The sequence below is a fragment of the Chrysemys picta genome, chromosome 3 (assembly GCF_011386835.1).
Source record: "Chrysemys picta bellii isolate R12L10 chromosome 3, ASM1138683v2, whole genome shotgun sequence".
NCBI lineage: Eukaryota > Metazoa > Chordata > Testudines > Emydidae > Chrysemys > Chrysemys picta.
The window spans coordinates 128,406,876-128,422,430 of NC_088793.1; the positions used below are offsets into that span (position 1 = coordinate 128,406,876).

Below are 15,555 nucleotides of genomic sequence, written 5' to 3' on the forward strand. Positions count from 1 at the left end.
TAGTTAATAATTGTGATTATTTTGCTTTTCTCTAATTGTGGTGTTCCCTCTTAGTCTAAATAGAGGGATACACATTCCTGAACTGTCAGTAAGAGATAAAATTATCAAGATCTGACTAACTATATCTTGTTTCTCTAGACTATACATTTTTAGTAATCTTTGTGATAATTACTTGGTGCTCAACACCTTAAAACACCCCTTTTTACCCCAAACAGATGTCCAGTGAAGGTATTCATTTTAAAGGGATCCAGTTCCTTGATACCTGGAATTGGAAATGAACTTAGAGGAAGGCATCTCCCTAAAGAAGCCGAGGATTTGAGTAGGACTCCTAATGTCTGGTAGAGTGAGGAGTCAACCTCCTTTCCCAACCCCTCAACCCTCATAGGAGGGAAGATCAGAGGTCCCAGCAAGAGGCTGGGACTGGGTGTGGAGGGCTGATGGCAACCCTCCGCCGGGTGCAGACAATTAAGGAAGGAAAAATGACCCAAACACTATACAAATTATTGCTAGACAGTTCCCAGATGAGTAAAGCTGATGCCTAAATAAACCACATCCCTTATTTTAATTCCTGGATGTCAGGGACAATAGTATCTCTCAGTGGTCATACATACCTGAATACTGAATACAGCAAACAGAAGTTGGTTTATTAGCTACTGATATCTGTCTCTCAGATTTAGTTGGAGGAGAATTTTCCAATAGATATTCTTTATTTTTTCTTTTAAAAAAAGAAAGTTAAGGAAAACATAGTTAAATGTCATAAGAACAGTACATTTTCACTTTACATGCTAAACATTTATATTACAGTTAGAGTACATTAAAAGTATAATTCATCCATACATCTTCCCTCTTTTTTTAGATTCCCAGACAAAACTTGTGGTAAGAAAAAGTTGAGTCAGAATAGATATCAGTAACTTAAGGGTAAAAAACATAACTGGGATGTTTTAATTACCACAATAACCAAGCATTGAAACCCAGTAAATTATGAGTTAATGTTAACTTACAAAAAATACTAAATATGAAGTTGTGCAAATACATGAAGCATGCAGACAACCTAAATTCTGCCCTGTAGTCACAACAAGCAATAACTGTACGACGATGATTGATGCATATTAATGCTTCTGGTTCCAAATTAAAACTATTTTAATTTTTTTTTTCATATTTTCCCCTTATGGTGTCATTACAAGGCAGAGTTAAGGTTCTTTGTGTGCCTTAACTGTGTATTCCATACATTGACATGTTTGGATTTCTTTTAAAGTTAAGCTTAACTCTGAATTTCCTGGGTTTATAATGCTGGACTTTGGGGTAATTATAGTATTTTTTATGTTTCTTTCCCTTAAGATATTGATATTTATTCTCAGCCTTAACTCCATCATAACAGTTTTGTCTGGGAATTTTCTTGGTTTTTTTTTTAAATATTAAAATTTGTATATATTAACACTAAACAAGAATCTTAAAGAAAATGCTACCAAGCAAATACTTCTAATGATTTGAAGATACGCAATATCAACCCTAAATTAGATCATTTTATTTATTGTAACGTTTAGGGTCAGATTCACTGGTATGCTATGAGTGCTTCACACTCCTCTAGAGCAGCTAAAGCATACTGACCAGTTAAGCTAGGTTTACAGCTGTTTGCTGCAGCTCCTGTAATATTACTGCCTTAGTACACAGCGGAATCAAGGCGGCTGTGTCATGGGGATGGGAGCCTTTCAAGCACTAACCTCCAAGGTAGCATGGGGTCAGGGAATCTTTAAAAAACAATGACAACTGGACTAACTGACCTATCAAGGAGAGCTCTTTACATGCCATGATCTGAATCTCTCTCATACACTCACCACAACTAACACCACTGTGGAATGGAAATTGGCTATAAAGGAAGGGTTATGATTGTTTTTTACCTTTGCAGTCACAATGGTCCCAGTTAAGAGTGATATGAGCTGTTGACTTGCCCCTGTCTATGATCATAACAATTGGATGCACAGTAACTTAACTGAATTACAACCGGATCTTCTCAAATATAGCCTGTCCACAAAACTTCCATAATTTTAACTATATGGGAAGTTTGAATACTCTGGTATTCCATTACTGAGATCATTCAGAACACCTGATACTAAATTTCTTAAAGAACCCATTTTTAAATCTGTTTAACGCAAACTAATTAATGGATTTCCTTGTAAATGCTCAGAAAATCCATTCTGCATTCAAAAAACTATGTGATATAAGCAGGTGAAGATATGTTGAATTCGCCATACATAACTAGACATGGCAGCATGATTATTTAATATAATTTTGATGGATATTTATATTTTTTTTTTTAAAAATCAATTTTTAATTTTAATGTTCATAATTACTGGAAATTATGGGGGGGGAATCAAACAATACTTATTTAATGACAGCAGATGCTGAACGCAAAAATTAAATCTTCATAACAGTAAAACACAAATTGTCAACATCACATGTCAAAATATACAAAGTAAATATCCTTAAATCAAACTCCAATATGTTCTCAAGCAGCACTTTACTTACTTTGCCTATGTGTGAATTTTAATGATCATCAATTTAAATATTTTTACTCAGTTTGTATTTATTAACATCTGCCAATAAAAATCTAATCCTTCAAAGCCTATACATAAACAGAGGGTGAATTCTTACTTTTAATGCAAAACTCAGCTCAGCCTTAGCTAAACCACAGAGCCACAATAAGCATCTGCAGAATACTGTTCCCTGCCAAAGGTCAGAAAAACCACTGAAATGACACTTTAGGCCCTGGTCCTGCAATGAGATGTAGACATGCAGACACTTGCACCTGCACAAAATCTCAGAGGCACCCCATGCAGATGCTGAAGTTCACCTGCATGCATCCCACTGAAGAATCGGACTCACATCAGAAGGAAGGTTACAAGTATGGTATCTGTTTGCATCCATGTCAATACTTTACCAGTCATCTATGCAAAAGTTATCAGGAATTAGGACTCTCATAGGCATACCTTTACATTATTCTGCTTGCTAATTAAAAAATAACCACTAATTCTTTCAAGATGAACCAGTATTTTCCAGTTTACAGACAGTATGATGGATGTGCTGGTTACGTGTTATGATGGCAGCCTTGGTCAGCTAGCCTAATAATGAATTAATTCCAAGTTCAAGGCTTTTTTCAGATGCCCACACCAAAAAATAAAATCAGTTTGTTGTATTATTTCTTGCTGATAACAAAATTACTTAGGACAGTGCCTTAAAATATGGTTCTACTCTGAAAAGTGAAGATGTAAAAACAACACTTTCTTACTCAACATATATATATATATATATATATATACACACACACACACACACACACACACACACACTCCTGGTGTGTTGTATCTGCTTATTTCAGTCACACATAAAAACTGTTTTGTTTTACTCGTTAGTACCACAGAGTCAACACAGAGTGGGAATTAGATACTATATACTAGATTATGCAAGTCTTTCTTAAAATCAATAGTACTATTCATCTAAATGCTTTCCAAAGTGATTAAGGAGTGCACCATCTAGCACTATGCTATTATACATTTCAGAAATGCTAATAAAAGAGAAAAGCCAAGAGAAAACACTACTGTCACACTTAATTTTTGCTTTTGCAACATAGATAAGCCAGATCCCAGGGTGAATTTACAGGGCTGGCAGTTAGGATCAAATGGGTGTGGTACATCCATTTCACGACTCAGCATAAAACTGTCAACTCCTTAAGATCACATTGAGACCTGGATTGTGTATCATTGCCAGTGATGATGATTCTACAGGTCATATTCCACCCTAACTAAAATCTGTGCAGCTTCATTATATTCAATGGGACTGTATAGGTTTACGAGAGGAAAAAGTTTTGATTTCAGTGGACTGACACAGGCGTAGAACTGGAGTACCATAGTGGTGAATCAGGCCAAATATATTTCCACTTGTAAAATGAACACATATGAACTCAATGAGCTACAATAAGCACAGAACCTCATGAAGCCATATTTAGTAACTTTTCAGACTGGAACTACACATTAAAAACACTTTATGGGAATATGGTTCCAAACACGTTTAGCACCAATATGCTTTTTTAAGTTAAATGCGTCATTTTAAAAATAGAGAGAACATAAATATATGTTATCTTTTGTACATAAAGCTTACTTAAGATTAATGAATGTAACCTAAAATGTCTTTAGAGTAAACATTTAGCAGTTCTTCCAGGTGTACATCAGAAAAAATGCATCTCGTAGCAAACCTAAGAAACATTTTAGTTCAAATCATATACCCAATTTAAAAATGTCCAATAGATGAAGTAGGTATCTACAAAATACCTTTTCAAGTAAAACATCTATTTATCATCATTTCAATATTTTTTAATGAATCTACTGAATTACCTACCGTTTGCAACTGCTCTTCCACTCTATCTTGTTATTTTTCTTCAAGTTAGTCTTTGGAGAAAACATGGTCATTCTGAGAAGAAGAAAACAGGCTTTGCTATACCTATATAAAGGCACTTCTGAAACATTGTTCAGGAATAAGTATTTTATTTAAAATAACAGTGATTCGGTTTTCCTCTTCATACATGCAGTTGTTCCATTAGTGACAGTGAGAAATATGTACATATCAACAGAAGAATAGATCCCTGTAATCATCTTACTTTCTAGTTCACTCCCAAATATTGCTTGTAATAACACACTTGATGGGTGCTACACTTTGAAGAACATAAAGGCCTGAGATATCTACTTCTGAACAGCAGCCTTTTTACACAAGTAGTTAGTAGGATGTCACTGTACCAAGTGGATAGAGCTCATTCTACACATTTTGAGATGACTTGAAAAAGTTGCCAATAGGAGATGGTAGTTTCTAGCACATATGATTGTTCCCAGCCCCAATCAATCATCTAACAGAACCATAAGCCCTCCTAGCCCAAATCAAACAATTTTACCCTTCTCTCCAAGTCTCTTTCAAGGACCCAAACTGGTGGCCCATACAATTGTAGCATAATTCCTCCTTCATTTTACCACAACCATTCATATTTATGAATATCCACACAACTATTATACACTCACACACAATATACACATATTTACACACACGCATACGTAACTGGCTCTGGGATCTAAGAATCTTGGGCATTTATGTACAACTTACACCCAGCATGGATATAATGTTTTTGTGAGCTAACCTTAACACTGAGTGATTTTTACTGGTCTAAATTCTACTCTCAGTTACATTCAGGCAACCTAACTTAGTCACTTATTTAACCTGGATGGTCACATTGTGACATGAGCGCAAAAATCTTTATGGGGTTAAAACATGTCATTTTAGTTAAATTACTTTCACCCTCTGCCCATACAGAAAAACTAGGGAATTGGTAGTTGTCATGAGTATGTGCCAGTGAGTACAGATTCTAGTTGATGGTTAAAAGTGTCTGAGAAGGGCACACTTGTGCCCTGAAATATAAACAAGATAACCTTTAAGGTTAAAGGACTTGGCATCTGATGAAAATGGGGGAGAGAAAGAAGCCCTGATGACATCTCTAACCTACCTCCCTTTTTTACTCAAAGCAAGGGTTGCCCTAGGCATAAACTGATGCTACCACATGAAACAACTGGTGTTAGGCCTGATGGCTACCTCCCCTCCTACTATCTCCTCCATTGTGAAGCAGCAGCAGCAGAAGAGGAGTGATAACTGGCAGGTTTAGCGCTGGCTATTACTGAAGACAGCTGCAGAAGAGCTTGAACTGAGCTGTCCGAGTGCTACTGTGGGCAGTCTTAATGGGCTTCCTGCACTGTCAGGCACCACGGGGAAGTTGCTTCTGCAGTGCTACTGTAACCCACACACCGCCTGGGTGTGGTGTCCCCTCTAGTGGCACTGAGACCCCTTAGAAATTAATGAGTCTGCAACAGCCTTAGCTAAGAGCCAAGTGGCTTTTAGCTTACGCAGTAGAGGCTCATGCATTAAGCTCCAGAGGTCCCAGGTTCAATCCTGCCTGCTGACGACTGGGGTCTGTCAGTGTTACCCTACTACTAGCCTGGTGCTCCTCCCTCATCCCCTTTAAGCTGCCTCTCAGCTGTGTAGAGGAGTGGAAAAGATGTTGGTTCCCTTGGCAGAAGCAAAGAGAGAATTAGGGGAAGGAGAGAGAGAGATGATAAGAGAGCAAGAATCCTATACAAGAAAGGAAAGAGGGAATTATTGCACACTCTTTATTAAATAGACTTAATAGAGAAAAACAGAAACCAAAAGTACATGTTGAAGGAGAGAGAATGTCATCGAGTGAAAGAGAAGGAAAGAAGCAAGAGAAGTACAGACAGGGGTTAAAGTGGGCCGGTACAGTATACTGGTAAAAAGTGGCTGCTGGTACTGGCCCGTACCCAGCTGACTTTAAAGCAAGGGCCCTGCTTAAAGTGCTGCCGCGGCAGCGCTTTAACGTCGCTGCCTCTTTTGTGACCCCCGTTGGCGGCCCTGCCAGGTCCCTACCAGCAGGGCTACCAATGGGGGAGGGGGCAGTGGCCTGAGCCCTGGGCCCTTTAAATCGCCGCTGGAGCCCCGGGCGGTGCGGGCCAGGGGATGCTGATCCCCCAGCCCCGCCCCTTCTGCCCAAGGCCCCCAGACCAGTAAGTTTTCAGAGTTACTTTCTCCCCTGAGTATGGTGAACAAAAGTTGCATGTGTCTATCCCTATTGATGAAATGAGGTATTATTAAGTATCAATAGATTGCTCATAAACTGAGTATTTTAATTTCTAACACATTGTTAGCAGCCTATTTATCTGTATTTTGTACCATTATTTTATTTTCAATGCATCATTTATTCCACAGTTGCCACAAGGTATTTCTACATAATAAAAAAGGAAACAAGGTACAGTAATATTACATCCATATAAAATACCTTTAATAGCATTTCTACTCACTGTGGTGCTGTTGTGTAGCCTGATGACTTAATTTTACTGTGGAAAACCAGTGACTGGTCTTTCATTGTGTCCTTCATACCTGCATTAAAATAGCTTGAACTTTTAGTAGAGAATTTTCTTAACATTACATTTCCATAATTCAAGTTAGAGGGAAATTATTTCTTTAAGATAATGGAACAATTGCTGTCTCCTTATGTATAAATTGTTCTACATTCTAAATATTTAAAATTGGATAATAATTATGGAAGATGTGTCAAATTAATTGTCTAGAATACCAGTAACTGGACAGTTGAGAGAATACAATTTATATTTCTTTACATATTGCTGTTTATGTGACAAATCAATAAAACAACAAATGCTAAACACCAGATTAAAATTTTAATTATTAAATATTAGATTTAATATTTCACCTTCTACAGCATTCACTTGAAAGTGATCATAGATATCACTAATACCAGCTTCCATAAAAGCCTTCAACTGCAGGAAGATTTATAGTTTTGTAGCCCCGCGGTGAACCGCAGCCTCTGGGAGCTGCAAGCAGTTGTACCTGCTTACGCTCAGGTAAACAAAGCATCTCACGGCCCGCCAGGGGCTTATCCTGAACAAGCCACAACTTTGGGAACCACTGCCCTAGACAAGTAATATACAATCCCACAATAGTACATAAGATTTGAATTTATAATACAATGGTCTCCAAAGCTGTCTGAACTCAATAAGATCTCCCAAGGATACTGCAGAAATTGCCATATCTGTGGAGGTAGCTGCACCACCTCTATACAACTGGGACAATGAGATGACAAAAATTTTCTTCCAGTACCTGAAAAACTTTAAGTAATGAGACGCTTTTACTTAAAAGCAGCCTCCCCCCCCCCCCCCCCCGAGATGAAATTCATAGGGAAGAATATTATCTGGCAGCAGGTTAACACCCTGTTCATGAGTCTTAGGGGGTTCATGTCAAAAGGCAAATCAGTGATCTTTTGCTAGAAGTGTGAGGACAAACCGTACAAATTATGCCTTGATCTCTAGTCCCTCTTGAAGGATATACTGGACAGCCTGATATACTTTGCTTGGATGATATTCTACAAAAGTCATAAGTTGCCAATGGTTATGAACACAGACATAGCTGGATTCACTATCCTGACAGCGTTATACAGCTCACACAAAGCACTCTTTGCAGAGAACTATGGAGCTAACTGAAAGTAAGACATCAGTCTGCTTTAAAGAATGCACATGATCCTGCTCCTACTAAAGTCAAAGGGAAATTATATACATAACAGCCTCCCTAAGCAGATGTCTTATATTTCCATTACAAATGCTATTGACTATTAGAAACTCTATTGACTACAAGTCTGAGCAATATATAATTATACAATGATGGGAGACAAAAAGCATCCCAATTTTGTCCTATGATGTTATGACAAGGTTCAACAAATACATCCCCCATACAATAGGAAACGACTTAATCATACATTTTTTTTTTGATAACCCAACTATTCAAAGACAGAATAGTTCTCCTTTCCACTGTCATCTCATCTGGTTGATTCATGTACTCTGTACTACTTTACATATTTTTTTCTTCTGCATTTCTCATACACTAGTTCCAACAGCTATTTTTGCACCACTTTTCCTCCACTTGAGAAGGAAGAGTGATTGGTTTCTTCTAATGCCTGTTCATGAACTGACACGGACTCCAGTGTTCCTGAAACAAAATGTGAAACTGACATTCTTGTCAATTTTATGGCTGCCATTCACTGAATAGCAGCCATGAAAATGACAAGAATGTTGATTTCACTTAGCTGCTCCACAGCAGAAAGTCTGCTAGCCTTTGGTTCCCCAGCTGGAGCTCTAGGAGCTGCTAGGATTCCCACTTCAGACAGAGCTTTGGGGAATGAGAGGCATCCTGCAACAAAGCGCGGAGCCTAGCAGCCCCAACAATCCTATGTTACATGTGCTACCACGGGTATTGGAAGTAGACCGGTTGAAATCTTTACAATCAAGTAAGCTCTGCATTTGCATGGGGTTTGCTTTCGTTAAAAATGTTGTCAAAAGACAACTCATTCAAGAGGAGGACCGGAAAACTGACCATGAATACATACGAATTTAAAGAAGACAATACTGAAAATTATAGTAAATCTCCTTGGAAAAAGAGCAAAACTAACTAACTTGAATCACATGTGCAAACTGAAAAGCTGTGGTGTACTAAAAACTCTGTTAAATTGTAGACTCTCACTTCAAATTTCAAGGTGGGGTCCTCATCCTACTCGTAGACTAGAGCACTCTGTAGGAAAGTGTGCAAAACTGGACCCAAAAGCAGTCAATTTTGCAAGCAGACAGCTAAAGTAGGTGAGGTGAGTTGTGCCCCTTTGTTTTAGGAACTAGCCTGCTTTGTCTCTCTGTTCTTGGGATCTTGCAAGTTATCATTCAAAGAAATAAAATAGTGTTATGTTGCAATCTGCCAGCAACAGTATTTCATGTTTTTTATCTAACTCCTCTGTGTGCATGCCATGACACATAATCAAAGGTTCCACACTCCCTACAGAAAGTTCTCAAAAGTTTAATTTTTTAAAGACCACCACTTATACATGTACATTTTTAGGAAGGAAAGTAGCACTAAATAAAGCATAGAATTGAAAATATAATGCAACTTACAAGTTGACAATAAAAATAATATATCGACTAGATATAGCACTAGTTAGCTATACGAGGTAATATTATGAAGAATCTGTATGTTGACTGTTCACCTTAAGATTGGTTTACACTTACCAAGTTTTTTTTTATTGGTAGGTTTGCAGCTTTCCTTCTTCAAAGACTCAGTACACAATGGAGAATTTGGCAACAGAGAGCAACTAAAGATAAAAATCAACAAAATTGCATTAGATACATGTGACATTGCACCCCATAATGCTTTATGGAAATATGCTTATGAATGTATATATGACATAACTGGAATACGTTTCATGCTACATATGCCATGTAACATATCTCTGCAAAGGTTACGATCTACTGAATATATTCATCCTATTTGTATGCATGTATCATGTTTGTATTTGCAGTTATGAATATTGGCTGCGTACTTGTTTGATTGTAAGTAGCCTTAGTAAGGCATTTGGTCAGCTTCTTAAGAAAGGAATTTGCAAGTTAAGTGCCCAATCAAGAAACACTTAACAGACAAGGGAACCTTGGAAGATTCCAATCCACATAAGAAGTTTACCTGGGGACATTCAAGGTAGCATGTAAGCAATGGTTGCCACTTGTAAGGAACTGGGTCATGCATGGACATCTGACTTGCCCATGTGACTCCAAAACTCCATCTTGGAGCTGGATTCTGCATAGGAGAGAGGAGGGGGTCTCCACCCACAAGAGAAAGTCTATTTAAGCCCTTGGGAGACCCTGCCAGTTTTGTCTTCAGCTGGCTCAAGAGATAGCCTCTCCACCCCAAAGGATACCTGAAAGAAACTGGAACAAAGGACAGTAACTACAGGGGTGTGAGTGATTGCTGGACCCAGACTAGAAGGCGGCTAGTCTGTAAAAGAGGCTTATTGGAACATCTCTGAGGGTGAGATTTTATCTGTATTCAGCTTCTTACTGTATTAGGTGTAGACTTGCGTGTTTTATTTTATTTTGCTTGGTAATTCATTTTGTTCTGTCTGTTATTACTTGGAACACTCAAATCCTACTTTTTGTATTTAATAAAATCACTTTTTAATGCATTAATTAACCCAGAGTATGTATTAATACCTGGGGGGGCGGGGGCAAACAGCTGTGTATCTCTCTCGATCAGTGTTATAGAAGGCAAACAATTTATGAGTTTATCCTGTATAAGCTTAATACAGGGTAAAACGGATTTATTTGGGGTTTGAACAGCCTTGGGAGCTGGGCATCTGAGTGTCGGAGACAGGAACACTTCTTAAGCTGTTTTCAGTTAAGCCTGTAGCTTTTGGGGGACGTTGTTCAGACCTGGGTCTGTGTTTGTTGCAGGCTAGCGTGTCTGGCTCGAACCAGGCAGGGCACTGAAGTCCCAAGCTGCCAGGGAAAGTGGGCTCAGAGGTAATCCCAGCACATCAGTTGGCAGTTCCCAAGGGGTTTTCTGTGATCCAACCCGTCACAATAAGATCTTCATATTAGAATAAAATACTATAAGTTATATTTTTTGCTATCAGATAGAGACAGAGAAATACCAATTAGCGTTTTGCAAAGTGCAAATTTGAAGAATGCACAGTTGACTAAGTCCACCCCAAATGTATGGTGTTACCAGGACCACACAGGCACAGCCAAACCTGACCTAGGATTAGGACTCCCAAAACATTACTCTAAGACAGGGGTGGGCAAACTATGGCCCGCGAGGCTGTCCTGCCCGGCCCCTGAGCTCCTGGCCTAGGAGGCTCACCCTCGGCCCCTCCCCTGCTGTCCTCCTCCCCCACAGCCTGAGCTCGCTCCTCTGCCACCGGCGCAATGCTCTGGCTGGCGGGGCTATGAGCTCCTGGGGCAGCGCAGCTGCAGAGCCCGGCCTGACCCAGTGCTCTGTGGTGGCGGCAGCGGTGGCAGCGTGGCCCGTCTCCAGCCGGGTGGCGTGGCTGGAACGCCCCCAGCGCTCCAGTCAGCATGGTAAGGGGGCAGGGGAGGTTGGATAGAGGGCAGGGGAGTTTGGGGTGGTGGTCAGGGGGCAGGGGTGTGGATGGTGGTTGGGGGGAGGAACAGGGGGTTGAATGGGGACAGGGATCCCGGGGGGCAGTCAGGAAGGAGGAGGGGTTGGATGGGGCAGCAGGGGGCAGGGAGAAGGGGTGGTTGGATGGGGAGGGATCCCGGGGGGGCAGTCAGGAATGAGAGGAGGGGTTGGATGGGGCGGCAGCGGTCTGGGGCAGTCAGGGGACAGGAAGTGGGGTGTGTGGATGGGGCAGGGGTCCCAGAGGGGCCATTAGATAACAGGGGGGGTTGGATGGGGCAGGAGTCCCGGGGGGAGCAGATAGGAGGTGGGGGCTGGGCCAGGACACCCTCCCCTAACCAGCCCTCCATACTATTTACGAAACCTGATGCGGCTCTCAGGTCAAAAAGTTTGCCCGCCCGCGCTCTCAGAATTTTTTAAAAAAACCCAATTCATTGCTCATTTATTTGAATACTGACTGAAGAGTCCAAGACAGTATGGGTGAAGTGCTGGCCCTACTGAAACCAGTTGAAGGTCTGCCAAGGATTTCAGGATTTCACCCACTATATTAGCTAAACTACAGTATTTTACAGTGATAGGCAAATGAGTAGATTAATAAGATGTGATCATGGAACAATATAACCTCTAATGTTTTTTAATCTGTGTATTTCAGATTTAGAATACAAATCCATAGTTCTGTACACTGAGAAAAAATGAGAGGTTACTCACCCTATGCAGTAACTGGAGTTCTTCCAGATGTATCTCCTCCACAGGCACTCCGTTTTAGATGTGCTTACACCCCATGCACCTTTGAGCTGAGATTTTTGGTAGTACCACTTGTTTGGCTCACACCTTTGCCCTACAAATCCTTGTACCCCGGACTGAAGCTATAAAGGGCTGTACAGTCAACGTGCCCTCAGTTCCTTCTCAACCGCAAAGTCCTCAAAGGAATCTCTGAAGCAAAGGGGAAGGAGGGCAGGTAGTGGAACACCCATGGGGACACACATCTCAAAGAACTCCAGTTACTGCACAGGGTGAGTAACCTCTCCTTCTTCAGGGGGCTTCACTTCAAGTGACTACTGAGCAGTAGCCGCAGGTTGAGGATGGGGCTTCAGAGCCACATCCAAGACTGACAAAACTGCATTCCCAAAGGCGGTATCTGATCTTAAAGACTGGACTACAGCATAATGTCTGGAAAAGGTACATCTTGGGTATATACTGAAGTCCAAGTTGGAGCCTTGCAAATGTCCAGAATAGGAACACATTTGAGCAAGACCATAGAGATAGAGATCTCGTGGAATGGACCAAGCCCCTAGAAGGAGGTTGAATGTCAGATGATCTGAAGCATGATACAGCACGATCAGAAGTCCCCAAGTCGAGCGACTCTGGGTGAAAACTGCTGAACCTTTAGATCTATCTGCAATGGACACAAACTGTCTGAGTAAATTCCCAAATTACCTGACTCTGCCCAGAAAAATGGCTAATGCCTTCCTAACATCCAAGGTTTGTAATGAAGCAACCTCCCTGGACTGATAAGGTTTTGGGAAAAAGATGGAAAGATGTATGAGTTGATTAATATGAAACTCCTATGACACCTTGATTAAAATTTAAGATGGGGACATAAGGAAACTTTGTCCTTGAAAAATACTATAAACAGAGGGTCCTGTGGCACCTTTGAGACTAACAGAAGATTCAGACTAACACGGCTACCCCTCTGATACTTGATATAAACAGAGGGCCTTCCATGGGAGCCCCTATTTCTCCAACCCTTCATCCAGAGGCAATGTGGCCATCTTCATAGAAGAATTAATGAGGGAAGAGGTAGCCACTGAATCAAAAGGGAAGATTCATAAGGCATTTAAGTACAGATTCAAATCCCAAATTAGAGTGGGTTCCTTAACTTGAGTGAAAAGGTTCCACAACCCTCTGAGAAACCTCACAGTTGTGGGATGAGCGAAAACTGAAATCCTTCAACTAGGGAATAAGAGGCTGCTATAATTGCTAGGTGTACCCTGATAGAACTTTTACATCATTTTTGTCTTTTTAAATTCTGGAAGGTAATCCAAAATATTGAGAAGGATGAGTGAACAGGTGGAAAATGTCTCTGATCACACCAAATGCTGAACCTCTTCAACTTGTTAAGTTACGTATATCTCATGGAATCTTTTCTACTGTTCAATAATACCTGTTGTACCTCCTCAAAACATGAAGTCTCTATTCCTATGAACCATCGAGAAGCCAAGCTTTGAGATGAAGGATCCTCGGGTAGGGTGAAACATCCGACGTGCTTCGTAAGAGAGAATAAGAGGAATGGACAGAGGAGCCATTGCCTGACAAACAGGTGAATTAGGTCTGTCTGGGCCATGTCAGAACTATTAATATGATCGTGGCCTTGTCATGCTTGATTTTGTTTACCACCCTCAGAAGCAGAGGTATCAGAGATGGCCTCTTGTCCACAGAATAAGAAAGGCATCTCCCACTGAGAGATGGTCTAAGCACCCTTCCCGCCAAACAAAGTCATTCGCACTTCTTGTTGCTAATGATCTTGTAGCGGGATGGTCACCCGCTCCTGCTCTGAGGGGGTTAAAAACAGCCCTTGGAAAGGACGGGGGGTGAGAGAGAACACCCTGGGCTGATTGGGGGAAGTAGCTGCAGCTGGGCCACGCCCCAATCAGAGCCCAGCTGGCCCTATAAAGGCCAGGGTGGCCAGACGCTCAGCAGTCTCTCTCTGAGTGCAGAGAGAGAAGGGCCTGGCTGCAGGGAACTAGAGCAGAGTACCTGGGTGGAGCAGGGCTGGGGAAAGGCTGGGGAGCTCCAGCCTGGAAAGACCCAGGCTGCGGCCTAGTGTTAGGCCAGGAGGTACTGGGAGTTGCAGAGGGCAGCCCGGAGATAGGCCAAGGCAGCAGGCCCAAACCCAACCTTGTCTGTGATGAGTAGGCTGATACTGCAGTCTGCCCCAGGGAGTGGGGCTAGATGGTGACTGGCAGTAGCCTGACACTGAGGCGGGGTAGGGTAGTGAGTGGGGTTCCCCTGGGAGGAGAGACCTAGCGTGTGGGTACTGCCAGCGTGCAGCACCTTGAGCAAGGGGCACCGGGGTCCTGGGAGGGACACGGGGCCCAGAAGTAGAGAGCAAAGCAGATCACCGGCCTGCAGAGGGTGCTCCGGAGGCTGGGTTGAGCTAATTCCCTGAGAGACCAGCAGGAGGCGCCGCAGGGGTGAGTCCGCTCGTGTTACAGATCTATATCTGGAACCCCCAAGTCAAAGATCTGATTGAGTATCTGAGAGTCCAACTCTCACTTGTAGTCCTGAAACTCCCACACAGACCTTATTTGGGTCTTTCCATCAACCGAGAGAATCGCAAACTTGACAAGGGACCAACACCAGCTTGCTCAGACTGTGTTTGTTTGGAGTCTAAACAGTCCTGAGCCAGCCCTGGAAACATCAAAGGTGTAGCCTGGCACGAAGTGTCACAAAGGTACATGCTGCCATGTGTCTGAGCAGTTGAAGAAAATTTCTTATTGATGTCTGTGTGCTGATTTGAATCGTTGAGATTAAAGCTGTTAACATCAGGAACCTGACAGTGGGCAGGTAAGCCCTGGCTGATATTGCATCTAAGGAGGCCCCTATAAACTCTATCCATTGTACCAGGGTCAAAATAGATTTCTTGACGTTGACCTGCAACCCTAACTCACAGAACAGGGACTTTGCCATCCTTACTGCAGAGAGAACCTCACTGAAGATTTCAGGGTAGCAGCCGTGTTAGTCTGTATCCTCAAAAAGAACAGGAGTACTTGTGGCACCTTAGAGACTAACAAATTTGTTAGTCTCTAAGGTGCCACAAGTACTCCTGTTCTTTTTTCACTGAAGATTGGCCCTTGAGTAGCCAGTCATCTAGACAGACATATAATTATCCCCAGTTGTTCGAGGTAAGCTGCAACCCCTGCTAACATCTTCCAAAACACCCTGGGGGCAGAAGAGAGACCAAATGGGAGCACTCAATACTGACAG

General features: G+C 41.7%; 1 protein-coding gene across 7 annotated transcripts in view; it reads right to left on the reverse strand.

Moving 5' to 3' along the window:
• WDR27 (WD repeat domain 27) overlaps positions 1-15,555 on the reverse strand; it is a 198,279-nt gene that overhangs the window by 139,148 nt on the left and 43,576 nt on the right. For all 7 annotated transcript variants that reach the window (XM_065590464.1, XM_065590463.1, XM_065590462.1 and 4 more), the window contains 4 exons: positions 9,669-9,751; positions 6,906-6,984; positions 4,393-4,464; positions 612-715 (listed from right to left, as the gene is read on the reverse strand). In XM_065590464.1, coding sequence (XP_065446536.1) covers positions 612-715; positions 4,393-4,464; positions 6,906-6,984; positions 9,669-9,751 — 338 coding nt within the window. The remainder of the gene's footprint in view (positions 1-611; positions 716-4,392; positions 4,465-6,905; positions 6,985-9,668; positions 9,752-15,555) is intronic.